Genomic DNA, 27,626 nt, shown 5'->3' on the forward strand with positions numbered 1-27,626 from the left:
CCCGCCTTGATTTCCGCCTCCCGCGCCGCCTCGGTTGGTGGAGAAGTATCTTCTTCCACTTCCACTGTCGTTGTCGTTCTGATAGTTGTTGTTATTGTTGTTGTTGAATTGTCCACCTCTTCCCCCATGGCCCCTTCCGCTACCATTGCCGTTTGAGTATCCCGGCGCCCGATCCTGAGGCATCCAAGTCCCGTCATCGCGGTCTCGCATGATCATATCTCTATCCTCAATTCTGGAAGGCGGTCCATTGTTCTCCTTGCCACCTAGGTAGCCACCGTTTTCTCCAGCAAATTTGCGTTTGGCGCCATACCAGCCTCCGTAGTAGCCATTCGTAGTGCCTCCGCGGTTCGAAGGACGCGATTCATAGCGATCGTCTCCTGAGTCTTCTGCTTCGACTTTCAGTGTTTGCTTGTCGCCAACTACGGTCTCGAAAATGAACGCTTTCTCCGCGGGGACCGGTTGCCAATTCTGGATTCTTCCTGCATCGATAGGGCGGGCACCTTTGCGTACTGCTAAAACTACGACAGGTACTGGATCATTGGTGTAGTATTTTTCGGTTTCCGGTACTGGTGCGACCCGTGCGGCCCATATCTTGTTTTCAAATACCGCTGTGCCTGTTACTTGCCACGTAACTTTCTTGCCTTTGCCTCCGACTTTGTCCAGGGTCTGGCGGTTTGGTGGTCTTGGGGCGATGAGGATAGAGTTTGCCATGAGGCGGATGTCGCTAGAGTCAATGAGAGACGGAGGTTGGATATAGGCGAGGGTAAGGAGACGCGCGGAGTCAGTGGGGTTGATGAGGTAGCCGAAGTAGATATACGACGATGTTATCTTCATTCTTGGATACGGAGAGCGTGTAGTGTTCGGGAGACCTTTGGTGACAACTGTGTTGTGCTTGTTTATGAGGGCTTGAATGGAGGACGTTTCGATGACTGGATCGAGGTACGAATTGAGCTCGGTGACTTGGATGACATCTGCTGTGATGGGCTTGCGAGGAGGAGGAGGTTGATCGATGGGATGCGAGAGCAAGGACTTATTGAGCTTCTCGAAGTACTCTCGGAAGTGCTTCACGTGTTTGGGCCTGTCTTCGTAGATCCGAATCTCGTCCGCATGCTTATATGTGAAGACGAGGTGCTTGAGGAACTCGTTCTTAAACTCTGCCGTGGTGACGAAGTGTTGTCCATTGGGTCCGACTTCTGGTTTCAAACATATCAGGTCGAAGTTGAGACCCTTGCTGTCCACAATACGCTTCACCACATCTGCGAAATTCGTCTCGCCACGACCCGTGAGGAGGACCGTGAGGGCATCTTTCTGCTTGATGCTCAGCTCGACGAGTTGGACCTGCAGCTCGTCAATACCAGTAGCACGGCTGTGGACGGGATGTGCCCACAATCGCTTCGTTCCACCAGCTTTTCCAAGCTTTAGCCTCTTCCTTCTCCAGTCCCTCGCCAGTTGCACTTAGAATGCTTGGATCGTGCCACCACCCACCATTAGCGAAGCACTCATATGCCTGCAGGAGGCCAAGCGTAGGTCCGGCCCAAAGCTGTGGATTCGGAAGAGGGCTGGAGAATACTATCCAGATTCATTAGATGCGCAGCAGAAGGGTCTCCTGAAGCAATGCTTACAGGTGTTGTCGAAATCGTAGACATGAAGGTGTTTGATATCCGCAACCGCTACTTTCTATCAGCTTAAAACCGTGATTATTCTCAAGCAGGTATACCTGGTATTTCTTTACTCCTGCATGACCATCTCTTCAGGCTGGTGAGGGAGTACGAAGTTGGTCGAGGAGGAGGCGCCATCTTGTAGTAATACTTTTGCAGCGCAATCTGTGGAAGACGAGAGAAGATCGTTCGTGGAATTATTGTCATTTATACATGATGGCACAGGCATCAATGTGAATTCGGAGAGACTGTCGTATGTAGAATGTTACTTATACATAAGGGCTTTATTATGGCAGATAAGTATCATTCTTTCATGTAGACCACTCTTCATCCGCTCCTTCTCCACCCACACCTCGCCGCCATGGCACAGGGTGTCCACGACAAGAAGCCAGCTGCGCCAGCATCCCAGACTCTACCAGAACACATTGTCACAGCCGGCTCTGCAACATGTGTGATCTGTCTGGAGACCATCTCGGAGCGCGCGGTGGCGCTTCCCTGCAAACACGACTGCTTCGATTTTCCCTGTCTGGGGAATTGGCTCACGAGGCACACCACCTGTCCTTTATGTAAAGGCCAGGTAGAGAGACTCGAATACGAGTTCAATGGTGCAGGAGAATCCAAGATCTTTCATCTACCACCTCCAGAGCCTGACAAGGTTTCATATAGTGGACTTCCTCATCGAAGCGATCGACGTCAGCACTCGCAAAGGCGTGCACGAAGACCGCAATCTTTGAGAGAGGACTGCATTGGTTCGGGAATACAAGATGACCTAGGGCTAGATTGGCGGAAGGATGTATACCGCAACCAGCTGCTTTCGCTACACGTAGGGACCAATTGCATTTCGAGATACCAAGATCTTCAACCGCAAAGCTTTCGGGATGATGGTATACTTCTGTCAAAAGCTAGAAAGTGGATACGCAGAGAATTGCAAGTCTTCGACTTCTTGAATCCTGATTGTGCAGGTGCTGGAGGCGGAAGACGGAAAGCAAATAATGCAGAATTCCTGCTGGAGTACATAGTGGCCATTCTGAAAACCACCGATATCAAAGGCAGCGGTGGTCATGCAGAGGAGCTACTGAAGGACTTTCTTGGGCGAGATAACACACGCATCTTCCTGCATGAATTGCAGGCATGGCTCAGAAGCCCCTATCATCACCTGGCTGATTGGGATAGAGCAGTCCAATACGACATATCCAAGCTTAGTAGGGAGAGGCAGCACCATCACGCGTGAACAGTGGCAGGAGGACAGCTTCAGCATTGTCGTCTTTCTCTCTGCGCTTCCAGTCATGGAAACCGCCGGGTTTTGACGGATAGGTACCTGACTGAGGTCATTCCTCGAACGTTATTACTACCCAACCTTCCCTCGAAGAACATGCTGAGGCTGCCAAACTCCCACGCCGTGTGCTCACGGATCTTGTCCTCCCTACCACAGGAGTTCGCTCTGCAGAAACTGTCTCCCTGCATTCTGTCAATCACTTGCTGTGCTCAGTGCAGCTATTGCCTTCAACTGCAGCCGGTTGCTTAGGTCTGGGAGCGTAACTTTGGCATTCACCTATGGTGTGGCAGGAAGCGCACATGAAATCTTCCCACTTGCCGCAGACAGCCGAACGTTGACAAAATCCCATCATTCCACACAAGCAGTCCCTCTGGTATAGTATGACGCAGGCTTCGCAGGCCCTACACCAGACCCATGTTTTCGATTGACACCTAGTAACAAGATCCCAAGCAAAGTCGCGGTTTGAGGTGAAAAGTTCTCGGAAGAGGGTGAAATACGGTGTCGTGAGGTAATCTGTTTGCGTCTTCCAGATAACGAAATCTCTCAGTTGGTCTGGTGGTTTGGTGGTGCTGTAAACGATCTCGATAGATCTTGTGAACTGTGCTATTGCTGGAGGACTCCGGACATTCATCTTCGCACTTGCTTGGTATGCTTCTAGGCTCAGTTGCTTGAGCCGGGGTACCTCGTACTTCTCGGCCAAACCGTAAACAGCGGCCTCCACACAGAGCGAAATGGTGGGGATCTCTTCTTCATTGTCGTCGCATTTAATCATAGATGCCAGCTGCTTCCGATGTGCATAGTAGTATTCATCGTCGAGCGTTTGCCATTCTTCCGTGCCACGAACGGGATACTGTCTGGTGTACAGGAACAGAAGGAGTCGTGCTACCATTTTTGGGTCATCCTCTGGCAGATCAACTGATTGCTCTATAGCTTCCTGCTTGTCGGTTCAGTACCCTGTGAGGCCAGGAACGAGAGCAATTTCACCTTGAAATTGCCACCGCACAGTCTGAGAAAAAATCCACAGCCTGCCGATATGATGACCCTGTGAACTCTCCATGTGCGGCCCTGGCAGTTTATGGTGAAGTCCGAGAACTGTCCAGATCTGAGATGTCTGCAGCTGTCAGTCGTGGAAATGAAGCCAGTGGCATTTCTATGGACCTACTCCAACATGTTGGCAGCTCTCCTTTATCCCGTTTACACTGTTAAGGAGGCGCGAGTGCTTTTTCACGAATGTATTGCAAGCGGGCAATAAGATACCGAAGAAACAATCAAGCGGTTGAGAACAGGTTGAAAGCTCAGAGTTGCCTGGGAAGATCGGTTCACCGGTGCACAGCGCAAGACTGAGTATGTGGAAGTTTATGTCAAAAACCGGCGGTAACAGGATAGGGATTGGGAGGCAACCGACGGTAGCCGAAGAGTTGCCGAAGAGTTGCGGTGTTCTTTGCATCAAGACAATGAGATTGACTAGTATGAAGTGGCTTGTCTGTAACTGTGAGGACAAGATCTCTCCAGCAGCTCAATACAGCGCTTTGAGGCTCAAAGTGTGAATTCAGGTGCCATGGACTGAAGCCGCTACTGGTTACTGACTCACTGTCATGGCGTTCATAAACTCCTCATCTACTCCATGCCAGTTCACTCCCAGTCCTCGCCCTGGTCATCGTATACAGGACTGTCGCCATCTTTTTTTAGGATTCTCCTCCAGCAGGGTCTCTCCTCCAGCAAACTCTCTCTGTCACCACACAACCTGCATACGAAAGTGCTCCAATCTGGCCGCTTGCCATGATCAATCCAGTCCCAGACCTCGGGGCACTGGCTCCGATGCCCGATTGCTGGCTGGTATGGCTTGAATTCGACATATTTCCTACAACGATAACACCAGAGCGTCTGTCGCAATCCCTTCGCTGCAACATCATATGCAAACTCAGGAGTCGCTACCATCAGTTCTTTGAAATCTTGTCTGCATTGCAACTCCGTCATTTTGTATTGAGCAGTGGTGATGGCTCTTCCCCTCAGCCCAGCTGCCGGTGCAGTCTGGTAAATGATCCTGATTGACGCAATGAATTCGGGAATCATATGTAGGAAACAACGACCCTCCCATTGGCACCATATTCTGTCCATATACGCTCTCTTACATCCTTCATGAGACTCTGGGGCATCTGGTACTTGTCTGCTGCCGCAGCTAATTTGGCTGATTTGGATAGAGTTTCGTTCTCTATATATAGAACTATGCGAAAAGTCGCTGCTTGCGGACGGCCTAGCAACAGGCCCTGACTGGTCTGCCACGGGTCTGCCACGGGGTCTCTATCGGCGCGTTGTAAGGGTGCTGACCGAAATACATGAACAAAATCAGGCGTGCAACGATCAAAGGTTCGTCATCTGAGAGATCGACATGCCCTTTACTAGCTTCCTGTGGCCAGATCATGTCAGCCAGAGCTGTATTCCTTCTCATGCAGATAGATTGGAGGGGTCCTTTTAGACTTTGTGGATAATACGATAGGCAGAAAGAATGGAGGACGGAGTGACGTTACCATGAAAGGTCCGCTGGTCACACGCCTGAAATATGGAGAAACGGCACTGATGATGATACGGTGGACTTTCCACTCGTACTCTTGACAGCGTATAGTGAAATCGGAGTATTCGCCTGAGTGGAGGTATCTGTTTGGCGTCAGGTGACCAACATCTGTGATGCTTGAGAGATCGGCTTACCTGACGAATTCTTCGCTCCAGGGATCTGCATCTGTTGCCATGACCGCTCTTGAGCCACCACCGCCGCGGTATGTGAACGATAGGTAGTGAGTGCTTGACTTCTTGCTGCGAGACTTCGATAATCTTCTGTGGAGTTTGAGGATAGACGAAGAGCCGGCCCTCTTTTCGGTTCCGTAGTCAGCGAATGGAGCCAGAAAGAGAATATTGGATTTTGGTGTTCAAAAAATTGACAGAATGGAAGCCGGTTTGATTTTGGCAACCTGAAGTAAACACTATTGAACGGATGACTTGTGCTGTTGCCACTCAATCAGATGGTCTGCCAGAAACACTTAACAAGACCTGGGTGTTCATAGTGGATTTACGGCAAGGTCTGTAATTTTCAAAGTTTTCTGGATATGTTTTCAGAACCATAACTCAGGATTGTCTGAGCCAGATGTCCCCAGTATGAGCAAAATATCATAACTGTGCATACCTCAAGGAGGAAGGTCTCAGAGATCCACGTCTACTTCAAGCATGTTAACGAAGGAGAGGTTTGCAAATCCTAATCTGCATCCATGTATTCGCAGTCTGTCGGATCATGCATTGTGGCTTTCCTGCAGCCCCCTGTCTTTTCGCAGAGCCAGCAGCTGATACCTGTCCAAGTCCCTGTAGTACAGTCATTATCACCACAGAGTCCTCGCATGCCGCAGCTGCAAAGATTTACAACAGAGCCTTTTCTTTGATATAATTCGCACCAAATAACGACTCTTTTGATATCGATTGCAAGCAGCTCTATTGCATACTCTGGGGTTGAGCCCAGCAAACCGAGAAGCAATTCATCTTGTTCATCAATGTCCGCTAGGCTAGAAGAGCTCCGTAATTAACTCAAGCAGTCCTGGACACTGAATAGTGCAATGTCTCTGAGCCTGCGATCGGTGGCCGATGTTGTTTGATACACCACCTTCACGGAAGTCGCAAAGTCTTCCATTAAACAGTAATCTTCAGATCCCATTGTATGCAACGCTTCAAGTCGACTTATGGCTTGCCCATAATTCTTTTGTGCTTCTGCTGCCAGCTTGGGTACATCAAGTCTGCCGGCAAGTTCGTGCATCCAGGTATCAGTAGCCAAACTCTCTGTGCCTACTGATTCATAGATCTCTCCCTGTTCTTTGTTGATGAAGATGTCCTCTGAATGAAGCAACTCACGAAGAGACTTCATCCACTTCGAGGATGCTACCGTTCTAGCATTTCCTTGGGCCTGTCCTGGTTTCCAGACAGGATAGTATTCGGTGTACAAAAAGAAAATCAGTCGTGCAATCAGTTTAGGATCATCTTCCGGAAAATCCACGGCGCCTTCACCAACCTCCTAGGAGCGTCCTTGTCAGAACAAACGAATTACGATTTCATTCATGCCTTCCTTCAGACTGAAAAACCACTCACCTTAAAGTTGCTCATATACATCCTCCGAAAGAACCCACAGTCAGCACTGATGATGACCTTGTGCACTTTCCACTCATGGCCCTTGCATTTGATGGTGAAGTCGGCAAAGTGACCCGATTCGAGGAAATTGAGGAGCCGTCCATATGGTGCTTCTTCAGAAGTTGCCATTGTAGAGGCTCTGGTTGCAGGTGGTGGTGCTGAGCGGGAAATGAAGTGAAGTGGCGGTTTCAGTGTGTGGAAAAGAGCGCAATAGCCTTTGAGAACGCGAACTGTTCGGCGTAGAGAGACCAGGTAATGCTAATAACCACTCGAATAAGAAAAGAGAGCTTCAAAGCTAGAAGGACATGAAAAACGTTTGACGGGTATGGAGTTGCATTGGAGGACCTTAGTGCTTTGCGAAAAGGTTAGGGTCAGAGGAAAAGAAGAAATGCAAAGGTACCTCAGATACGGTATGCTAGTCTCACACAAACCCTCTTCCACCAGCACAAATTACCAAATTGTCATTTACGCGGTCTGTTTTCCCATTCAATCAAACGACATCCACCTGGCAGGCCACAGTAAGAACAAGAACGTTCGCTCACTGGAACACACCTCCCGCACAGCCCTCGCCCGGCACATTCGCATTCAGGTGGGTCTGAGGTTTTCTTGGTGACAATGAAATCTTGGTGACAATACTTGCATGTAAAGCGTGCCTTTTCAAAATCGATGCTAGCCATATCCCATGCAAAGTCCTTCTCCGACCTGACGATATCTCGAAATTCTTTTTCCAGATCCTTCATCCCATCGTTGTTCATGTGCTCATCTATCGTCTTCATAAACACACGCGCGAGGTAAACGGTAGCCTCCCTCAGAATTTGGTCAGAGTCTTGCTTGGAGCCATAGACAACATCGATGGCATCAAGGAGATCCTCTGCATAGCAGGTATATTCTGTGAAAGTCGGGTCCAGTTCGATCGCTTGTACCACGCACTCTACAAAACGCACACAGCTTGCATGCTGCAGATCTGGGATATCGTACTTCTTGGACATGCCGTGTAGTTTAGCGTGAACAACAAGAGGGTCAGGGAGGTGTTTGGCTGTGCAGCTTTCGTCATTGGGGATGACGAGGGCCTGTCGTCGCTTAGCCTCGCCGAAGACTCCAGCATTGGTGCATTCTTGATAGAGGTCCCAATCTGCGCTGCTTGCATAATAGGTTGGGTTATACAAATAGATGAGCATCCGACCCACGATATCTGGGTTATCATCACAAATCTCGATAGTTGCCTCCGCGGCTTCCTGAAGTTCTGAGTCAAATTGCACATCTCTTTGTCGTTCAGAAGATCGACTCACTTTGAAGTCGCTGGTGCATAGTCTTCTGAAATACCCAGATCGTCCACAGACTATTGCTTTGTGCACATTCCACTTGTGTCTCTGACAGCGGATTGTGAAGTCTGTGAACAGTCCCTGTTCGAAGAGCCTTTTCCTAGCAAGTTAGTGCTTGCACAAACCAACCAGAGCTTCAAGAAAAAATGACTTCGCAGAGGCCTACATGAACGAATCCTTCAAGTACTCTGTAGTTGGAGGCGCCATATTGCAGCCACGAGATGTTGAGACCGTAAAAACGTGCCACTGAATGCTTGATATTGAGGTTGAAGGTGCACTGCAGTTCAGGGAATGGTTGATGGAATTAAGGCAGAGGCAGTCAGAAAACTCCGCACGGCCTGTTACCTGAGTCAACTGTGTTTCTCTCCCACCACCTTTGTCTGCAGAAGTTTAAAAATAAAAGACATAAATGCTACTTTTGTTTTGTTTGCAGAGTCTCTGCATCGGTGCTGGCAGAAACTAGGATTCCATATTGGAGTGATCAGCTCTTGAATGCTGGAGATCGGCCCGATCGACGGGCATGACCAAAAGGGTGTGATAGAACGGGTCGCAAGGCAAAGCTTGTTAGGTGCAAGACTCTAGCTGGCAACTTCATTGAGATCCTGAAAGTCAGGAATCCTTTCTGATATGCTTCTTACAGCACTTACCAAAACGGGTCTTTCCTTGAGATCATTCTTTGAACGCCTGCGAGTGTGATGACCGCCCTCACCTCTTTAACCCTGGCGGGTCAGAGGTATCATGTATCAATATCGAACCAAAGCATACGACCTCAGCAATCTGGATCGTTCCCTCTGACGAACTCTTCTGCTCCTTGGTAAGATTACTTTGCGGCTACTCGGTGGCTGCATGGCATTCGTCCACATTGCATGCTCCTCATCAGGCATACCATGTGAAAGGAAGAGCCCAGATCCTTTTGCAACTCTGCAGTGTCTAGCAGGTTCTTTGTTTCGAATTGAGCACCTAACCGATGGTGATCAGGACTCAGGAATCACTAGCCAAGGACCACGACCTGCGCCACGACGTAGGCTTCCACGGGTGTGACTTCCCTTCATGGGCTGAGAGCAAGAATTGGTGTATCGATACTGGACCCATGCACCTTCTACCAACCACAGCAGAATAAGCAGACATCGCCTCGTCCGGCATCGTCGTTGAACATTTTATAACGGTAGACTTCTGGTGGAACAAGCAATCAAACTGCCATCTGGAAGCTTACCCTCGTCCCAAACTTGTCAGAAGAGCATCCAGATAACAATCGTGCCACACTGCAGGTTCGTGGAGGTTTTCAGACCACATCTCCGATTACAACTTTGACATCATTTGTCCTGCTCCGGTCCGAACAACAACTCCCTCTTCGACTTGCACCTCGTGGCAATCCTCATCAGCAACTCCACTCACAAACTGCGTAACCACGAAGTCGACCCTTTGCCTACCCAGAATCACCATCGGAGCATGCCAAGTTCCCACCCCATATGTGACAGCCTGTCCACCATGGGCCACGAAAGCCTTCATATTGCAAAGATCCGGTGGCTGATAGATCTGGATACTGTTCCCTGATGTCGTCTTCGTTGGCAGTGAATCTAGTAAAGGGGGCGCCACAATAATGAGAAAACTTATGTCTGGGTCATTTGCGGCAACGCCAAGGGGAACGAACGTCTGGGTAGTGAATGGATGTCTCTCTAGGATTCTGACATTGAAATTGCCAACACGATCGAGCTGCCGCGGAAAGCAGGAAAACATGCTCACTAGTGGCCGACCAGGACCGCGGCTCGGGGCATCAGGGTAATTGTTTACAAGTGGAGAGATGGGTGAGTATTTTAGGGCTGTGGCTTGGTTTGCGAGTACTGGATGGGGTTGGTAAGGGGGATGTAGTGGCTGTGGCAACGATGATGATTTGAGAATGCTTGAGCGAGTTGGTGGGAGAGGAGAAGTTATGGCAGTACCAAATGGAGAGAATGCTTTTGGTGTGAGGGGTTCTGGGTTGAGGCAAAGGGTTTGTGAAGGTGCAGGAAGTAATAGAGGCATTCTGAGGAATCATCCCTTGTAATCCTGGTTCCGAAAAGAAAGTGCACCGGGCTAGATGGGTGGAGAGACAATTGCTACAAATGAAGCTCCTGATCTCAACAATATCATCATAGCTTGCAGTCTGAAAAGATTTGACAAAGCCAAGACTCTTAGTCATCATAAACCCGCCTCCACTGCCCATATCTCATACAATCTCTTTTTCACCACCTTCCTGAACTCCTCAATGTCGTCCAAAGTCACAAGCTGTACAAGAAATATTCTTCTGTGCAGTTTAACTCGTAATATCCCATTAGTGGATCAAAAGTGGAATGCTATACCTGCGACTCTCAGCGTTGCCCTCTGACGCACAAACATGTAAAGGATAAGAAATATGAGACGAGTATGAACATAAGTAGTTTCAAGCAGAAAAATGGCTAAAGAGCTCCCTAAGCAAGAAGGGTTACATATTGTATGGGATGGCGTCTGGCAGCGATGGAGTCACTTGGATTGACTTGACTATATCTGCAATATGATTGCTAAACCTGGATCAAACAAGTACACATGTAACCAACAGATTGTCCTTTATCCTTCCTCAAAAAGGCATTCGAACGCCAGACAGAGTTTCTTTCAGAGAGACAAGCAAAAAGTTCACTTCAACATCTCCACTCTCTAACTTTGCCACATACATGGGAGAGGCTAGATACTGGAAGGAGAGATATATCTGCTATGAAAACCGCAGTTTTGCTACCCAGTGGTCTGACCACTAAGCCATTTGTCCGAAGACATTTGTAGGTACGCAACAATAAAATATAAACCTTAGAAATGTGTTTGACTAACTAGAGTAGATAATTGCCCCTTTGAGTTACCAAGCCCTGCCTATATCGTACTCGTGGAGACTTCCATCTGTGTTCTCAGTTGCTTATCTAAGTGGTCATGACGTCCGACCCTGACATGCTTTGAGGATCAAGGTTGCCAGTCCGCTGAAGGCACTACGCCAGTGAAAGCGCCATTAGCGTACAACGAGTTGATCTTCATGCTTCTGCTGATTCCTCCGCCGCATGCAACCTTACCCAACATCCATCCGTACTGGTAGTCAGGCTTAACATGTGCCTGATGACCTCCCTGTTATCCTCATTGACCAACCGATCGAACCTCTGCATCAGCCTGACCGTCACATATCCCGCCTCCGTCAAGGCGAATTGCTGTCCTAAACATATCCTGGGCCCACCATTAAACGGCAAATACTCCCAGCCTACCTTCTTCCCCTCCCATCTTTCCGGCTTAAATTGATTCGCATCCTCACCCCAGATATCCTTCCGACGCTGCATGACGTGGACGAGGTAGTTGACTTCCTGGCCCTCACGGACGTAGACGGGAGAATTCCCGTCGGGACCACCGCCGCGCGGAAGGGTAGTGGTTCGAATGCAACGACGTGAGTTAAGCGGGACGTTAGGGTACAGACGGAGAATCTCGTTGAGTACATGTTGAAGGTAGGTGCAGGATTTGAGGTTGGCGAAGGTTATGTTGCGTGGTGCCGAGTAGGTGCCGAAACGGTCAAGTATGATTGCGCGGAGTTTTTCATAGACCTCTGGGTGGCGAACAAGGGTATAGAAGGTCCATCCTAGAAGACCGGCGGTGGTGTCACGGCCCGCGAGAAGGATGTTGAGGAGCTGGGAGCGGAGTTCTACCGGGTCACGGGTGTGAGCTACAAGCTCCTGGAGGAAGATATACCTGTCTCGCTTGTGGGCGCCAGAGGCGTCTTTCTCTTTCAGAGAGCTAAGGTCAGTGGTAAGTGCTCGATTAACACAGTAATTTGCGAATTCATGGATTCGCCTGCAGCTTTGGTGGAAATTTCTGGGAGAGTGAAGCCAGTAGGCGTCTCCAAGTAGTCCTCTAACCCCGAGCGCCATTGTAGCATTATCCCAGTCCTCTCCAAAAGTACTCCAATCCAGGTCCTCCCCGCTCCAATCTTTCTTCGTATGGGGAAATGACTGATCAGACGATCCGACAAGCTGTGAGTTGACGGATTCTCCAAACAAGAACTCAGTGGCGGAGTCAAGCGTTAGATTGAAGAATAATGGTTGGAGATCAACCTTTGCAGTCATGCCCGAAGCATCAGTGGAAAGACGACGCAGGAGATTCTGCAGATGGACTTCCTCAAGTTCAAGATCTGACACCTGATCTCGCGCAAATTGTGGGCGGAGCAGTGCACGGGAGTGTTCCCTGCCGTTGGATCAACATCGTGCTCTGCTTTGATATAGCCGTCCATGAAACATGATACTTACCATGCTTTTCCGTCCGCGGTAAAGATACCATTCCCAAGCATGGGAAAGAGATTCTTCCTTCTCTGCTCACCAATAGCAAAGTCATTGAATTGAGTAGCCAAAATAGCTTGAATATTCCTCGGATCCATAGTAACAATGCAGTCAGTACCGAGAAGGTATTGTTTCCAGGTAGCGGGACGACCCAATTCTTCGTAAACGTCCAGGAATAGGTCAGGAACACGCTTCTCTTTGTCTGCTTTCAAGATCTTTTGGGCTAGATCAATACCCAAGGGCAGCTTGTGAGGCCTGCGTGGAGGTTCTTTGCAACCCAACCTGGCTGCATTTTGGGCATGACGACGAAATGCAAGGTACGAAGAGAGAAGATAGTAGGAAACGTAAACAAGCAGTAGACCAATTCCCGCGATGATGTACGAATGCATACTTTGAGAGAAGGCAACCTCAGGGCAATTTGCTGGTACAATGGATGAGTAGAAACAGAGCAGTATGCGTAAAAATTGCATGAGTATTGCTGTTGTCCATGGGCTCGATCTCCATATAAAGGGACCCGGGACGTGGAGGACGGGACAATGCGTACATAGTAGTTATGCATGCCATGTTTGACCTCGCTTGGGAAAGGGTCTGGACATGCGAGACACGGAGTATTACATCCGAACATCCCTTGTACATCACTCTAGCTACAGTAGCCACGAGCCACATACTACGGGGGGTCCTGAAGTGATGTTAGCTCAGCGCTAGCATCTTTACATGTAAACCCACTCTGTACAGAACAGCTATAGTCGAAGAAGTGAGCTGTAACGATTTAAATCATCGGGATGGATGCACACAGGATAAGCTTTGAAGCGCCGAATAATAACGTTATGTTGTCGTATCAAGAACTAGCTGCTCTTACACCAGACTAACATTACTTCGGGGCCCCCGTAGTACTGACTTAGCTCTTCTTTCCCTTCGAATCTTCTCCATGAAATTCCGTCCGATTTGATCCCGTGGAGCACACAGCGAGGGTCGGGCGGAGATCTGACGCGCACTGGAGCATCTTCAACATCCAATAAGACCATTGAGGATCATCAGCGGTGTAGCGAGGATGATCCATCACATCGGGTGCTGGACTTCACAGAACACATGCTGGCCAAGGCTGCCCCCGTTGATGTAATTGAGCCATTTTTACAATGCTTCCTGGGCCGTTACATAAACTCGGCCGCCGGTTTTGACAAAAGGGTTATCGAAGTTTACGAGCCCTGCATCTCCTTCTTGGACCTCGGTACAGGAATCCCTGGCGCATGTAATCCTAAGTAGTGCCAAAGCTCTCGACAAATTGGTGCTGCCAGCTTCGTGTTGAACTTGTGTGAAGGTTGCTTGAAGCCCTTGTGGACAACCAATTGTCGTCAGAAGATTAGCCACTCTTTCCACACCAGCAACCTTCTTTCTCCCGGCGCACCAACACGCTGCCACAAGACTTTGGATCTTCCCCACCACCCAAACGGAGGTCTAGGTGAATGCATGCTGTCAAATATCATCAGCCCCGCTCTCAGTACAAGGCACTAGCCACGGCGAGAGCGAAGTCCAGAGTCTCTTTATGCAGGCTTGACGCTCCAGTTGAGCCCTTTCTTTGAAGCTGGCATTGGCGAGTATTTCCTTGGGTCTTAATGGGGGCAACAGTGGAGTGGGACACCTACGTAGTAGAACAGGGTAGATCAAGCCTCGGGTTTTGGATGCGGGTTCTGGTGGATACGAGTCAGAGCACAGAAGACCCGGAGAGCTGAGTTCAGGTCTACTGCAGTCAAAGAAATGAACAACAAAACTTGCACACGATCTGCATTTGAGGGTAAGGACGCTTCGGGGTCTCTATTGACCAGAGTTTCGTCCAGCTCAAAACCAGTATTGGAGGTGAGATTGTAGAATCATTGAGCCTCCACGTTGAGGATCACACCGCCCCCAGCCAGATCAGCCCCAGAATATCTTACAGAGTACTTCCAAGACCTGCTCCATCGAAGCCGCACTTGTCCACATTTTCGAGTTGTGGAAATTACAAGATAACCTAGCGCTGAGCACAAAAGATGCCCGCATGCAGAAAACGGATTGCTGGTTGACGGTCCGAAGAGAAGAGGTTGTGAATGTCAACCTAAGCATCGACAAACCGTTTCATATCTAGCACAGCAAAATCAGCGATGCAAATGAGGTCAAAGGGAATTGTGTCTCACTCTCAAGCCATTGGACGTATTCCCGCTGCTCTTTGTGATCAACATAATCGGGCACAAAGCTTGCCAATTGCTCATTGATTCCTCTCTCGTCAAGATATCTTTCGAGCATGCTCTGCAACTCGGGATCAAGATTTTGAAACGGTGGTCCAGCGTAGATGTTGGCACGCGCGAAATCACTTTCAGGCGTTTCAGCTTCCGCAATCTCAGCTTTCGGATAGTAGTAGACATTCTCAATAATGATAAGGCCGTCTTGCGCGCTCGTCACGATCTGAACTGCTCCCTTGCCTGGCTTCGAGATGGTAACATGCACGGCAGCTGGGTAAGCTGGACTCTGTGCTTGCTCGCCAGCGCCTGCATCCTCGCTATCAGCCAATTCAGGCCGGTCAGCGGGCGCGACGCTATCTTCTGGCGCTACGTTGATATTCCCGTCTGGAGTTCGACCCTGGTTGACAGTTCCCTTGGACTGTGCACCGCCTCTCTGTGGTGTCGTGTCGTCGAATAAATCCTCGTCTTCGAGGGCATTTTCTCCATCCTCCTGGTCCCCATCTTGCTCGTAGTTCATGTCGGCGATCGAAAATTTGACCTTGACGCTGTCGAGATTTAGATCAGCAATAGTCACAAGCATCGGAGGACATCACAAACGTTTCATCGCCAAACTTCTTTGTCAAAATGACCTCTTCATTTCCAGGAATGTCTTTAAGCTACAGCGTGTTCAGTCAGGATCATGGACAACCTCGTAGTGTTGACCAACCTCGAAAGAAGAATTGTCGAGAAACTCCTGTACGCCTGGAGGCAGTTGTTTTGAGTCTCGAGTTTCCTTCTCCAAAGACAGCTCATTTTCAAGCTTTGCGGAAAGCTCTTGATCAACTGGGCCGCCGATATATCAGTCCTTGCTCATCATCCAGACCGCAATATTTCTCACATTCACCAGCTGGTTCTCTTTTTGATATGGAAGTCGAGAATGCGGGATGGGACTGTCTTTGCACAGGCGTCCATGATGACTGCAGAAAGCAGGGCTTTGAGACACAGGAAAGGGGACGCAGCGAGGATGAGGCAGAGGAGCGGAAGAGAGATCGAGGTGCTGTGCGAACAGCGTATCGTATTGAAATCATCTTGTAAGGTCCTCAGGCAGCTCAAGCGAAGGAAACGAGGGAGAAAACGATGTCGATAGTAATGGAAAATGAGCTGTTTGAACCTGGAAGCTTTCATAAAATCTTAGCGTAAACGGAAGCCAAGGAACTAGCGCTGTTCGCTTTGCCGTCTGACACTAATAGCTTCAAGTTGTACTCCGTGCTCGAGTAGTGTTCGGCGAGTAGTGTTTCTCGATCGTGTCTTAAACATAGTCGTTACTGCCATGCTTTGGTCATCGCATAGCAGGCCATCACAAATGCTGGTTAGCCCTCTGCGGTGCGCTCCTATTATGGTATCTGATCCCTCCCAGGATCTGAGTTCACGAGAATCCAACCATAATATGGTGTGAATTGTGTTCTCGGCACATACCAGAAAAATAGCAAAACTGTTTTGGGGAAGAGCATATCCACTCCCATGGCTGCTGAAAGGGTGATAAAGTCACAACCTATCAGAGCCTTGTATGGTCACTAGAACAAATTCGGAGCATAGGTGTGATCCGACTCACAGACTTTCTTTTCCAAGTCTTCATTTCGCTGTTGCTACAACATGCTCCTTGTACCAGGTGCTGAGCAGTTCTTCTATTCTATACAACGCACCAAGCGAGGCCACATCCATATCCGAGCTTCACCCATCCTTACTACTCTTTCTGCCTTCACGTCATTACTTCGTGTCTCCTGTTGAATTCATTTTGACATCTAATCCTTCCTTTCCAATTCTTCCTAATAATTCAGTACTCATCCTCGAGACACCGCAACTCATTCTTTATCCAAGCCAAGATGACACTTGCATTCGAATCACCCGAAGAGAATGCCTTACAGTATGCCAAAAGTTTCATTGTGCAACGAGTGGCCTGAAAGCTAACTGCCAGAAGCCTCCCCGACACTAGTAGGTTCGCGGATTTCACTATCAATTGCGGTGGCTACAGCTGGAAGACCCATCGAGCTATCATTGTCCAAATTTCGGGCTACTTTGCGAGAATGTGCCATGGTGAATATAAGGTGGGTTTTCCTCCAATCTTTCCCATCGAACTACATTGATCTTAAATACAGGAAGCTGTCAACCAGTCTGTTACTCTGAAAGAAGACGATCCTCAGATGGTTGCCAGACTCATAGTCTTTCTTTACAGCTGGACGTACCCGATGACTGGCAAGGACGCGAAGAAGTCAGCGGATAGCGTAAGACGGCTGCTTGCGAGCAATGATCAGGCTTACCAGGATCAAAGCGAGGATGAGAATCTACTTACCTTCCACGCATCCCTCTATGGTGTTGCAGACAAGTTTGAGTGCGAATCACTCAAGGAGAACTGCCAAAAAGCTTACATAAGAGCACTGCATGGAAGCTTCTCGATCCCAGACTTCATCAGCTCCATCAATGTTGTGTACGAAACCACACCAGAGACTGACATAGGGCTGCGAAAGTGGGCTGTTTTTGTCGCATAGGGCTACAAAGCCATGCTTCAGTCTCATCCGAGCTTCAAAGCACTATTCATGTCCAGAACCGATTTCAGCTGGGACCTCGCAACAGCTTATACAGAGGATCGAAAGTATTGGTGCACGGTGTGTAAAGCAGACACTCTGCCTGACTATAAGTGCATCTGCGGGCAAAATGGAATATGCTTAGAAAACGACGAGTGCGCTGATGAAAGAAGTGAATTCTGGTGCCCAGCATGTAAAGATTGGGGGTCGGTTAATCCTGGTTCTTTGTCAGCTGCATGTGACAATCCGAGATCGCGCTTCAAAGTTGCATCAGTGGACGAGGCCCTGGAGCATGCCGTGAAGCAGAGTTAGGATCGGCCGCGCCCTGAAGTCCAAGAGCAACTGGAGTGACCGTGGCCAATTGTTGGTGTCTTACCATATTGCTCGACCGTCGACCCTCATAAATTGCAAAGATTGATCGGAAGTGGCTACAGGCATCATCTCACAATATGATTGCATTATCCCTTTCCCCTCAGATTCTCGATTACATCCTTACTGATTCTACCGGGACGGCTGTGTCAAAGCCGAATCGGAAACTACTTGCAGCTTCCATCTTCTTCCATTCTTCCTTCACACCGGCCGTCCATGTTTCACTTCCATGCCGATCAACCTCGGCCAAGAATTTCACCATCGCAACCGCATCTTGCCTCTTCTCCTGGTTTCTCAAGCATTCTTTCAAGGACATATGCGATGGGAAGCGCGGCACAATCACCCTCGACAGATTTAGGGTCAGGTTCGCAAACCTAGTCCACGCACTAGCAGACCACGATTCTTGTGGCGCGGCAGGATCTGAGGTCGAGAGCAGAGCAGGTTTAGTCATGGTAGTGAACGCTGATGAGGTAGAATATGCGATAGCACAATCAAATTCCTTCTGCAAATCCCTCAGTTTCGTGATAACTTCGGCTGTTCGTGAAGGCTTGTCTCTAGGCTGATCTGGATGCTGAAAGCGAGCAGTCTCTGAGTCATATCGATCTTGCCAGTAGAACGCGCTTGCTGAGTCCAAGACTAGGAGACCAAGCCGTCTACTCATCGATTGGTGAGCTGTAGCATCAAGTAGATAGGATGGCAAGGAGTCCAAAGTCTCAATTAAATGTCGTGAAGACTGTGGCCGGAAAACATGGACATGATTTAAGGCATCCAGGACGAGGCTTTCTCTATCGTCCTCGCCTCCTATAGAACCCTCATTGGCAGTAGGAGAGGGGACGGTGCCAACTACCACCTCTCGTAATCTCGCTGCGGAGAATCGTCCATCGTTATCAAACCAAACCACGGCTGTGCCCTGACCACCATGATTGCTAGGAAGAACAGCAAGCGCCGTAATCCAGTAGAGCAGATTAGTTTTACCGGAGGCAGGTAGCGAGGATGTCAACTCGATGATTACGGGCATCCATCTGGAGGCTTGACTGTTCAAAAAAGTCGAATGTGTTGCCGGATCCTCGTCTTGTCCATGCCTATCGACATCATCCTCATGGTGAGGAGATGAGCAACGAGGCGCTGCGAGACGCTGCGCCGGAGCACAGAACACCTCGAGCAAGCGATCGAGAGGCGGGATGCCTAGCTTCGGCTTAGGAGGATACAGAAGATGGCGTAGCTCAGATAGAAACTGTATCCAACGATCAATCCCGAACCAACGAACAGCACTTCAATCTCCCCCCATTGGGAAAATACAGTCACAACCGCCATGCAGTGCTGCAAGTGGAGAAAAATTGGAGAAACGAAAACCTTGCACATTGACACTCACCTCATCAAGACCCTCCTCTCCCACCCCAGCCAGCAGTCTCGCACCCTCCGCTTCCGCAGACATGTGCACGTCAAGATCGTGACGCAAAGACCTCGGTCTCGCTCTCGCAAGCTCCTCGAGCGAAAATTCGTCGCAAAAACGTGATGCGATGGCTCCGCCCGAACAGCGGTTTCCTGTCTCCACTCTCCCGCAACGCGTCCACGGCCAGCTGGACACAAGCGGCAACCTGCGGAGCCGGAAGCTGCCTCGAGATTTCGACCTGGAGAGGGATTGCCAATTGATGGAGCTGGTGCAGTACTCGTGCACGCCGTGGCAGGATATGATATCGCTACAGCTGGAGGGGAAACAGCAGCAGTGTTGGCCCGTGGTCAGGTTGTTTAGGAGGTAGGATGCCCCATCGCACACGCAGCTGTGTAGTATAGTGTTTTTGGGGTGGCGCTTAGTTTGGGAATGAATCAGATGCTAATCAGTGGGACTACTAGATGTGGACAGGGAGAGAAGGTGTTTCATGTGGAGACGACAGCTTGGGAGGGTGAAGGGGCATGGCATGGTAAACCGTCAATCAAGAGGTCGAACACCACAGAGTCCGCCACTGTAGTGACATCGCGAGATCTATTCGCCAATTACGGAAGCTATTTCTGGAGCAAGCAAGGCTGAAAATGCGCATTTGGTATTATGTTCCCGGGCCACCAGCTTTCACGACCCAGCCTTGTACAGCAACCTCTTGTGCGGTTATGGGAAGTTCATATCCAGATCATCATCCGTGGGTTGAGTACGCGAATCACCAGCTCTCTGCTTGCCTCGAGCTTTTTCGGACAGAGCATGGTGCTGTGTTCCAACTTTCGCTACCATGTGAGATGGCTCGATCCTTTGGGTCTTCCGCCGGCTCGTGTCCGGCATCCAATATTTTCGCTCACTATTCACAATCGGCGCCACTTCAAAGCCTTCGCCTACTGCAGCTGTGGTACCAGCCAGACCTTTCCCTCTCTCGGCCTTTGCCAGCTCCTTCATCGTCTCCTCGAACATCCCCTCCATGGTAAGCTCCACCTTCTTTTGGCGTCCTCCTCGCTGTGCTGCAGCAGTCGTACGATCTGGTGATGTCGACAAATCCAGTTTTCCTTCACCTCTCACCGCAGTGGCCAGCTTTCTCAATGCCTGTTCTCCCAATCTTCCTTCCTCGGTTGCAAGCTCCCTTACCCTTCTTGGATCTCTCTCTCGGGGCGGAAGGATTGGTGTATCGCGAAAGGTATGCGGTGAAGGAAACGCTGGGAAAGTTGATGGAATATGCTGATCTCTTCGCCTCTCTTCTTTCCCATTCAGATCAGATCCGAGGATTGATTCAGGCAGCTCACGTGTGTCGAAGAAATCATCCGGGGGAGGCGTTGGCAGTAAGGATATTGAGGGTGGAGGTTTCGGTCTCGACCGTGGCGGTAACTGATCTTCTGGGGTAGGAACCTGTACAGCTTGAAACGCACTCTCGAGGTCTGTTGCAATCGGCGCTGTGCGACGGGCAGCAAGCATAGAACGGCGAATATATTTACATAGAGTGAGAACGTCTTTGCTCAAATGTTAGCTAGAAATTTGAGGTGGCTCGTCGTTACGTCGGCCTCTCATACATTCTTCAACACAACCTCTAAACATCTCCAGTGCCCAGGTATCAATGGAGGTATTCGTGAATCCATCTCTAGCAGCAACATGTTCACATACAGAAACGATCGAATGGTCGAGAAAATCATCAACTTGACTTCGCCCAACTGGTTTCGGACCTTGCTCTACGTCTGTCTCTTCTGCCTGCTCAAGGAGAGGTACTTGACCGATCAGCGCCGGCTCACTCCCTGGTATGCTCTGCTGTTTAAACTGAAGGGTATGATGTCGATGGTAGAACTGTCGCTGCTTCTTCGAAGGGTGCGCATCGTAGTTGGCTATGGACAGCGGTCTTTTCTGAGGTGAAGTTGGTGTCGCAATCACTGGTGCCATATTTACTCTGTCGCAACTGTGGTATCAGTTCGTCGAAAGCTGTGGGTCAGGCATGTCTCCAGCTGTCCAAGGAAATGTTATCGGGTTGGTTAATGGAAGGTTGCCGTCGCAAGAACGCCCACATGTGCCGCAGCCAAGACCGAGATGGCTAGCGCAGCTGCGATCATCGGTCGCTTGAGGTGAGCTTGAACCTCACTTTACCATCTGCAACAATTGGCCTTGCAAGCCACGAAACAATACAACGAAGCTTCTTGGTGGTGGACAACAGTCGCAACTATTATTCCGGTCATCGTGATACCGTGCCCGACCAAAAACCAACACACAATGGCTATCAAACCAATCACAGGAGTACGGTTCCACCCTTCGATGACACTGGATATTCTCAGTGGAACAATATTTGGCCATTATGCCTGTTTTGCGTGGCATCCGATGATACTGACAACCTCATAGATGCTCCGAAGAGGCCTGGTGCTGGATCTCAGTATCGCCGGCGGTATGTCAATACCATCCATGCTTATATCAGTCTATCGAAGGATCAGGAATTTGCAAGCCCAGCTCCATCTCTCCACTTGAAACCTACCAGAGCCTCCCTGGTCTGTTTGACTAATTTCTATTCCGCTTTCATACAGGCCTCGGCACAGCATTCGGCTACCTATGGTGGTACGGCTTCCATATCCCCCGCGTCCGGAAACGAGATCAATTCTACGCCAAGCTCGAGGATCAAAGAGCTAGGGATGCTGGTGTCCAGTAGAGCTGTGAAGGGGATGTATGGCTGTTAAGGACATGGGGGCGGTGTGAGTCCGCTAGACTCGAAGTGTCAGGAGAAGCTGGTGGCACGCTGCAAAAAGCAAGAACACCTGGTACGCAGAGAGAGCGGGAGCTTGTACATATGTGATATGGCGCCGCACGGAGAATCAACGTATTCAGCGATCAACGGACTAGGGTGCGGCTCGAAACATACTCGCATCATCTACTGAGGCGTCTCATCTTGGCTCATACATTAATGTCCACCACCAGGTCGAATTCTACATTTCCATATCGCAGCAGTGTCTAACAGGTTAGACATCTTACTTCAACAGAAAACCCCTCCAACCTTCATCAGCTTACCCAAGCATACAGCTATCATCTAACCCAATCCTCTGAAGAACCGGTGTCCTGGCAATCAGACTCATTCCCTGCTTGGTCAAGCGAGTGGCCGGGCCTCTATCCACAACTGCTTCCATGAAGCAAGGCTACCCCTCCTTATCCTACTTACCGGTAACCCTCTGCCCTGGTTTCCACGCCCTGGAATCGACAAACAGGCTCGTACGTTGGGATAATGTTAGCTGGTTGGGTAGGTGGTAATTTTCGATCATTACTGCAATCTCTATTACAGTATGTAGCAGGTGTGGGGTGTGTGGGGTCCTGTTGCTTGAAGGTTTCATTCTCAACCGGGAAAACAGGGTAATCTCTATAGTAAGCTTTGTCTTGTGCTATAAGTACTACTAGTAGTTATTTCCAACTTTATTTGCGCCAGAGCGGAGAAGAAAGATTAATAGGGGAGGTATAAAACACTTCCACCTGGAGAGCAAAAACATCTTGAATATTAAGCAAGCCGCTCCAATCGTTGCCATTCACAGAAATAGTTTAGTATCTCACAAGCAATCCAGATTCCATCTTGCAAAGCATTTGTAAGGCTAGCCGATGCCCCCCTTTCTCAAGCTCTGCTAGCAGAAACCGCCGCAAATCTTTTCATAGCCTACCATACTTATCGCTTACACCACCCAAGCCCTGCTGTACAGCCTCACTACCCAGTCCCGGGGCAACCTGCTCCAACTCATCTTCGCCCATGAGAGGATTCTTTTTCAATGAATCTGCAAGGACATAGTAGCGTCAGTAAAGCTTTGCACAACATTGCCATGCCCGATCCGGATCAGAACAGCTCCCACCAGCACACACTTAGATATTGAAATTGTCCAACCAGACCAATGAATACAGAATCTGACTCACCCTTCAAAAACGCCTCCGCTTTCTCGCTACCCACCTTACCAAGTGCCTCAGCCTCAGCCTTTGCTTGACCGGCGTAGTACTTCTTGGCTCCCCAACGTCCGATATCATCCGCATACCCACTGAAGTAGATCCCAGCTGCCACGACAGCCAACAGGGTCACGATGACTGCCATCGTGATGCCGAATCGCGAGAAATTGGAGAGGCCATGCTCGGCATCAGAGGCTAGCTTCGAGGCTGTAGCGGTGGCGGCAGAGGCCTTGTCGCCCAGGGTAGAGGAGGCACGGTCACTGGCCGACGAAATAGATGCCGCAACCGAAGAGGCTGCTGTCGAGGCTGTATCAGAAGCGACGGAGGCGGCGGAGGAAACTGATCCCGAGACGGAGGAGGCGCCTTCTGAGGCCCGGTCAGCGGCGGCTGATGCTGCTGAGGAGACTGTGCCGGAGATGGAGGAGGCAGCATTTGAGGCTGTGTCAGAGGCGGCGGAGGCAGCAGATGGAGCGGATTTCGATGCCGATGAGGCTACTGTTGCAGCTGAGCCAGATATGGAGGAGGCGGCGGAGGAGATGGCGGAGGATGCTGACGAGGACTTGGCCATGGCGAGTGCTGGTGATGTGTCTAATTTGAGAGGTGAGAGGGACTGTTCACCTGTCTGGTATTTTGTTGTGAAAAAGCGAAGCAGGCAGGAGGTGAAGGATCAGGAAGACCTCCGGGTAACGGTGAAGTAAAGACGAAGAAATCTCGGCTGACACGAAGAGTGACCGAAGAGGTGCAAAGGTACTATCCCTTCTTACCGCTGGTTGTTCAGGTACAGCTTCACCGATTGCAATGATAATCATCACAGATTAATATCCAGAAAATAGTCAGAGGAGCGGCACTGAAAAACCTGGAGCAATGAAATCGATGCGCATCAGACAGATATATGTTAACCAGGAACCAGATCCGAAGAGGTCCACATGTCATCAACTTTGCCCCAGAAATGACATCAGCCAGACCTCTTACCGCTCCCCAGATACCGTAAAAACAGGATCGAGCTCATTTGGCCACTACGCTGTAGGCCAGACAAGCTACTCAGGCTTGACCCGAGAGGACGGAACAGAATCAAGAAGTTACGCCATCAAGTGTTACATAACTAGGAGTTGGACAAACTTCATGGGACCCGCGTTGATGCCATGCAATGTCAGGCTTGGCTGCAGAGAGCAGAAGAAAGAACAGCAGGAATAGCCTGGTCTGTCGCGTGAGTGACATGGGAAAAGCCTGTTTTTTGGTATATTCGACTACAAAAATTTTCTGGGAGCAAGCATGCGCCCGCCAAGCTTGTTCGAATGCGGCGAAATGATGCGGCTGTGCAGGATTTCGAATTGCAATAAAGGGGGATTTACCATCATACTCTCGTGCAATCGATGGTGACAGGAATGTGGATGGCTTGATTGAGCACATAGGCTTGTTACAATGTCAGAGGAACCGCTGTATGATAGAGGAGAAGATTGATTGGAATTATGCTGTAATCATGACAGGCGTTGAGAGAGCTTCCTAGCCCGGAGATGTGCCCAGTGCTGACTGCCATGCCTGTAAAATCCCGAAGGACCGAACATATCTAAAGCGGAGTCGTCAGCTTGAGGGATCCACCCAGTAGTCAGAAGAATATGCGCCTTTGCCATGCTTGCAATTCCCAACACCCAATATCGTAGCGTTGGCCATCATTGCAAATCATGGCGCTTCATGCGAGAATTAAACGAGAGGGATGGCTTCGCTCTCGACCGAGGTCCGCTAGGATTTCATCGACCGTCCCATATCACCCATCCCTCCTCGTAATGTCTCTTTCTTGATATCCAGGCGGCTTGTTGATGGAGCCTGCTTCTCGTTCTCTCAGTAAATCATTCATATCCAGGTCGCCCCTCGTCCTCCGATCGGGCCAACCCCTCGTCTCCCTCGTCGATGGACCCCTATCTAACGTCCTTTCTGGCTCTGCCACCACATAAGGTGGCGGAACCTCCTCATCAAGATCCACTCTACTTCTGCTGCCCGTACCGGAGGTCCCTGGTCTTCTCGTACCCGCAGAGTCCATTCTTGCATGATGACTGAAAGGCCCAGCACGCATGTTTCTCCATACCCGGTTGTTGGCTTGTACGGCTGAGAGGTCTCTGCTTTGAGAAGGATGATGTGTATGGAATGCTTGGAAGCGATTGCGTGGAAAGGTGGAGGCGGCCAAGTTTCGTCGCTTGCGTCGGTAGAGCAAGCCAAGGAGGAGGAAGACAACCGCGAAGATGACGACTATATAGAGATAGTTACTCCAGGCACGACTGTTCCGGTCGGTGTCATCAGAGGACGCGGGAGCTGTGGGTACAGATGAGACTACGGGGCCTGTGGGCGAAGCAGTCTGGTAGATGCGGGAGCCTATCTCGGATGCAAATGGTGTTGGAATTGCCTGAGGAGGCATATCGAATCGGCGTTGATGTGATAGGAATAATGAATTATCTTGTGACAAAGTGAACCTCGGGATGCGTTGTTGCTTCGGAGCAAGTTCCTTTTGTGCCACTCGTTACCTCCCTTCGTACGCCCGGCGGCCGAGCAAGGTATGGTAGATGCTTATCAAACGCTGTTGCAAAGTTGTGTCTGCTCAGGAATGGCAAAACTTCTCATTGTCACCTCGACTCGATGATGGTCAGAACGTGGATAGATGGATGCGCAAGGGCAGCTGAGCAAGGAGTAAATCTTGTTTTGTCATCACTTTTCACTTTGGACCTTGCTGCGGTCGACGCAGTACGCGGCCATTAAACCTTGGCTTGCCACTGTCAATCATTACTACTTAAGTTATCTTATCGGTAACCTATTTTGGTGATGCGGGCTCATCAGCCCAGAGAAGCCGGTCGGGCAATTGAATAGTTATAGAGCACTATACTACGCTACCCCACCACCTTCTTCTGCTGAATTCCCACTTTATATTGTGCTTTCTGTGAAGTCATCTATCCAGTGTCATCCGAACGCGCCATATCACCTTTGGAAACTTCCTGCGGGTCATCAGTCTCAATCACAGTTTCTCAAACGTTGGCGTCCTCTTTTTTAGCCCAGCACCCATAGCTCTCTCTACATCGCTGCTCTGTAGCATGGCCGAATTCCACACCGCAGTGTAGCTCAGGTTATCCTCCACGGTTCTGCCCTTGGTCGCATCGAGCACATTCTTCGTTCCTTGCACTGCCACGGGACTCTTGCCCGCAATCGTAGTGGCGATCTCCAGGCCCTCCCTAACCACGTCTTCCTTGTTTGGCAACACTTTGCTGACAAACCCAACCCGATATGCCTCTTCAGCGTCGAACTCACGCGCACTGAGACACACCTCCTTGACCCAGCTTGTCAATCCACCCATCACCTTCGGCAGCCTACTCAATGTCCCAACGTCAGCTGCCAGTCCGATGTCAACTTCCTTGACACAGAACCTGGTACACTTGGCGCATAACCGGATATCGCAGGCTGTTCCGATATCTATTGCGAGACCATATGCATAACCATGCATCAGGGCAATAACAGGCTTCTGACATGATGACAGAGCAGATACGCAAGATTGCAGCTCAAGGATGTAGTGGCGGAGGGAATTGGCCTTCCGGGACGGATCTGCTGCTTGAGCTTGTATCGGATCAGAGATGGCTGCTGACTTAACATCTAGGCCTGATGGAATTTTAGATTCAGTATCCATGACACATGAAGGCTATTCAATCCCCAGAAACAGACTGCGCGCGTACCTGCAGTAAACGCTCTCGGCCCGGCTCCAGAGATGAGCACACATCTCACGCCCGGGTCGAACGAAAGATAATCAAACACAGCTCTCATTTCGTGCCACATAGGACCATGGAAAGCATTCAGCTTGTCGGGTCTATTGATTTCGACATGCGCAACGTACTCCGCTGGCATGGAGAGGTGGAAGAACTTGAACTCTGGCAGCGCGGGTGCCATTTTTAGCAACTGGAAATCGAAGTGCACCGGGTTCGGGGTGTTACCGATATAATATAAAGAGAATGAGCACCGGAGATGGACAGTGCCCAGTTTGCAGGCCTACATTGTGACTCTGTATAGTAAGGTAAAGGGTAAAGAATAGTGTGGCCGATGAGTGAATTTTGAGCCTCGGCTACGGAAGTGCGCATACTCCGCGCGTCCTCCGAATGCAACACATCCACAACACTCCTTACGAAGTAATACTCTTACCGTTATACGATGAACTCGGCCAAGACCAATAAGAATTATTCTGACCTTTGTTTTCATTGCTAGAAGTGGGCTTCAAATAAAAGCAGTGTTCTTAAGCACCTGGCATAGGAATAGACAGAGCCTCTTCTTGCGCCCGATCACCTTATGCAATACAAGCCAAACCCATCGACTTCCAGTGCCTCCCCAGAGCGAAAATGTTCTCCTAAATCTGC

General features: G+C 49.8%; 12 protein-coding genes across 12 annotated transcripts in view; 2 read left to right on the top strand and 10 right to left on the bottom strand.

The window, feature by feature from the left end:
• EPUS_04536 (uncharacterized protein) overlaps window positions 1-3,823 on the bottom strand; it is a gene marked incomplete at both ends in the record, with an annotated part of 4,694 nt that extends 871 nt beyond the window's left edge. Inside the window, 4 exons of the mRNA XM_007807311.1 lie at window positions 311-1,406; window positions 1,486-1,569; window positions 1,623-1,677; window positions 3,374-3,823. Coding sequence (XP_007805502.1) covers window positions 311-1,406; window positions 1,486-1,569; window positions 1,623-1,677; window positions 3,374-3,823 — 1,685 coding nt within the window. The remainder of the gene's footprint in view (window positions 1-310; window positions 1,407-1,485; window positions 1,570-1,622; window positions 1,678-3,373) is intronic.
• Window positions 3,824-6,499: 2,676 nt separating this feature from the next.
• Window positions 6,500-7,227, bottom strand: EPUS_04537 (uncharacterized protein; the record flags this gene model as incomplete). The annotated part of the gene is made up of 2 exons (XM_007807312.1): window positions 6,500-6,985; window positions 7,060-7,227. The coding sequence occupies 2 exons, from the start codon at window positions 7,225-7,227 to the stop codon at window positions 6,500-6,502; spliced, it is 654 nt and encodes a 217-aa protein (XP_007805503.1).
• Window positions 7,228-7,559: 332 nt separating this feature from the next.
• EPUS_04538 (uncharacterized protein) lies at window positions 7,560-8,627 on the bottom strand (the record flags this gene model as incomplete). The annotated part of the gene is made up of 2 exons (XM_007807313.1): window positions 7,560-8,520; window positions 8,587-8,627. The coding sequence occupies 2 exons, from the start codon at window positions 8,625-8,627 to the stop codon at window positions 7,560-7,562; spliced, it is 1,002 nt and encodes a 333-aa protein (XP_007805504.1).
• Window positions 8,628-9,719: 1,092 nt separating this feature from the next.
• Window positions 9,720-10,442, bottom strand: EPUS_04539 (uncharacterized protein; the record flags this gene model as incomplete). Its single annotated transcript, XM_007807314.1, has 1 exon — window positions 9,720-10,442. One exon carries the CDS (start codon window positions 10,440-10,442, stop codon window positions 9,720-9,722), a length of 723 nt encoding a protein of 240 aa, XP_007805505.1.
• Window positions 10,443-11,452: 1,010 nt separating this feature from the next.
• EPUS_04540 (uncharacterized protein) lies at window positions 11,453-13,206 on the bottom strand (the record flags this gene model as incomplete). The annotated part of the gene is made up of 2 exons (XM_007807315.1): window positions 11,453-12,644; window positions 12,707-13,206. The coding sequence occupies 2 exons, from the start codon at window positions 13,204-13,206 to the stop codon at window positions 11,453-11,455; spliced, it is 1,692 nt and encodes a 563-aa protein (XP_007805506.1).
• Window positions 13,207-14,825: 1,619 nt separating this feature from the next.
• On the bottom strand, window positions 14,826-16,016 carry EPUS_04541 (uncharacterized protein; the record flags this gene model as incomplete). Its single annotated transcript, XM_007807316.1, has 5 exons — window positions 14,826-14,851; window positions 14,905-15,494; window positions 15,547-15,605; window positions 15,656-15,771; window positions 15,827-16,016. The coding sequence occupies 5 exons, from the start codon at window positions 16,014-16,016 to the stop codon at window positions 14,826-14,828; spliced, it is 981 nt and encodes a 326-aa protein (XP_007805507.1).
• Window positions 16,017-16,811: 795 nt separating this feature from the next.
• Window positions 16,812-17,474, top strand: EPUS_04542 (uncharacterized protein; the record flags this gene model as incomplete). Its single annotated transcript, XM_007807317.1, has 3 exons — window positions 16,812-16,852; window positions 16,907-17,033; window positions 17,085-17,474. The coding sequence occupies 3 exons, from the start codon at window positions 16,812-16,814 to the stop codon at window positions 17,472-17,474; spliced, it is 558 nt and encodes a 185-aa protein (XP_007805508.1).
• Window positions 17,475-17,994: 520 nt separating this feature from the next.
• EPUS_04543 (uncharacterized protein) lies at window positions 17,995-19,314 on the bottom strand (the record flags this gene model as incomplete). The annotated part of the gene is made up of 2 exons (XM_007807318.1): window positions 17,995-19,113; window positions 19,252-19,314. The coding sequence occupies 2 exons, from the start codon at window positions 19,312-19,314 to the stop codon at window positions 17,995-17,997; spliced, it is 1,182 nt and encodes a 393-aa protein (XP_007805509.1).
• Window positions 19,315-19,983: 669 nt separating this feature from the next.
• EPUS_04544 (uncharacterized protein) lies at window positions 19,984-21,228 on the bottom strand (the record flags this gene model as incomplete). The annotated part of the gene is made up of 2 exons (XM_007807319.1): window positions 19,984-20,807; window positions 20,868-21,228. The coding sequence occupies 2 exons, from the start codon at window positions 21,226-21,228 to the stop codon at window positions 19,984-19,986; spliced, it is 1,185 nt and encodes a 394-aa protein (XP_007805510.1).
• Window positions 21,229-23,378: 2,150 nt separating this feature from the next.
• EPUS_04545 (uncharacterized protein) lies at window positions 23,379-23,942 on the top strand (the record flags this gene model as incomplete). The annotated part of the gene is made up of 1 exon (XM_007807320.1): window positions 23,379-23,942. One exon carries the CDS (start codon window positions 23,379-23,381, stop codon window positions 23,940-23,942), a length of 564 nt encoding a protein of 187 aa, XP_007805511.1.
• Window positions 23,943-25,009: 1,067 nt separating this feature from the next.
• On the bottom strand, window positions 25,010-25,654 carry EPUS_04546 (uncharacterized protein; the record flags this gene model as incomplete). The annotated part of the gene is made up of 1 exon (XM_007807321.1): window positions 25,010-25,654. The coding sequence occupies one exon, from the start codon at window positions 25,652-25,654 to the stop codon at window positions 25,010-25,012; it is 645 nt and encodes a 214-aa protein (XP_007805512.1).
• A 591-nt stretch (window positions 25,655-26,245) lies between these two features.
• Window positions 26,246-27,165, bottom strand: EPUS_04547 (uncharacterized protein; the record flags this gene model as incomplete). The annotated part of the gene is made up of 2 exons (XM_007807322.1): window positions 26,246-26,880; window positions 26,955-27,165. The coding sequence occupies 2 exons, from the start codon at window positions 27,163-27,165 to the stop codon at window positions 26,246-26,248; spliced, it is 846 nt and encodes a 281-aa protein (XP_007805513.1).
• Between the last annotated feature and the right edge of the window lie 461 nt (window positions 27,166-27,626).

This window comes from Endocarpon pusillum (assembly GCF_000464535.1).
Source record: "Endocarpon pusillum Z07020 unplaced genomic scaffold scaffold6833, whole genome shotgun sequence".
Lineage (NCBI taxonomy): Eukaryota > Fungi > Ascomycota > Eurotiomycetes > Verrucariales > Verrucariaceae > Endocarpon > Endocarpon pusillum.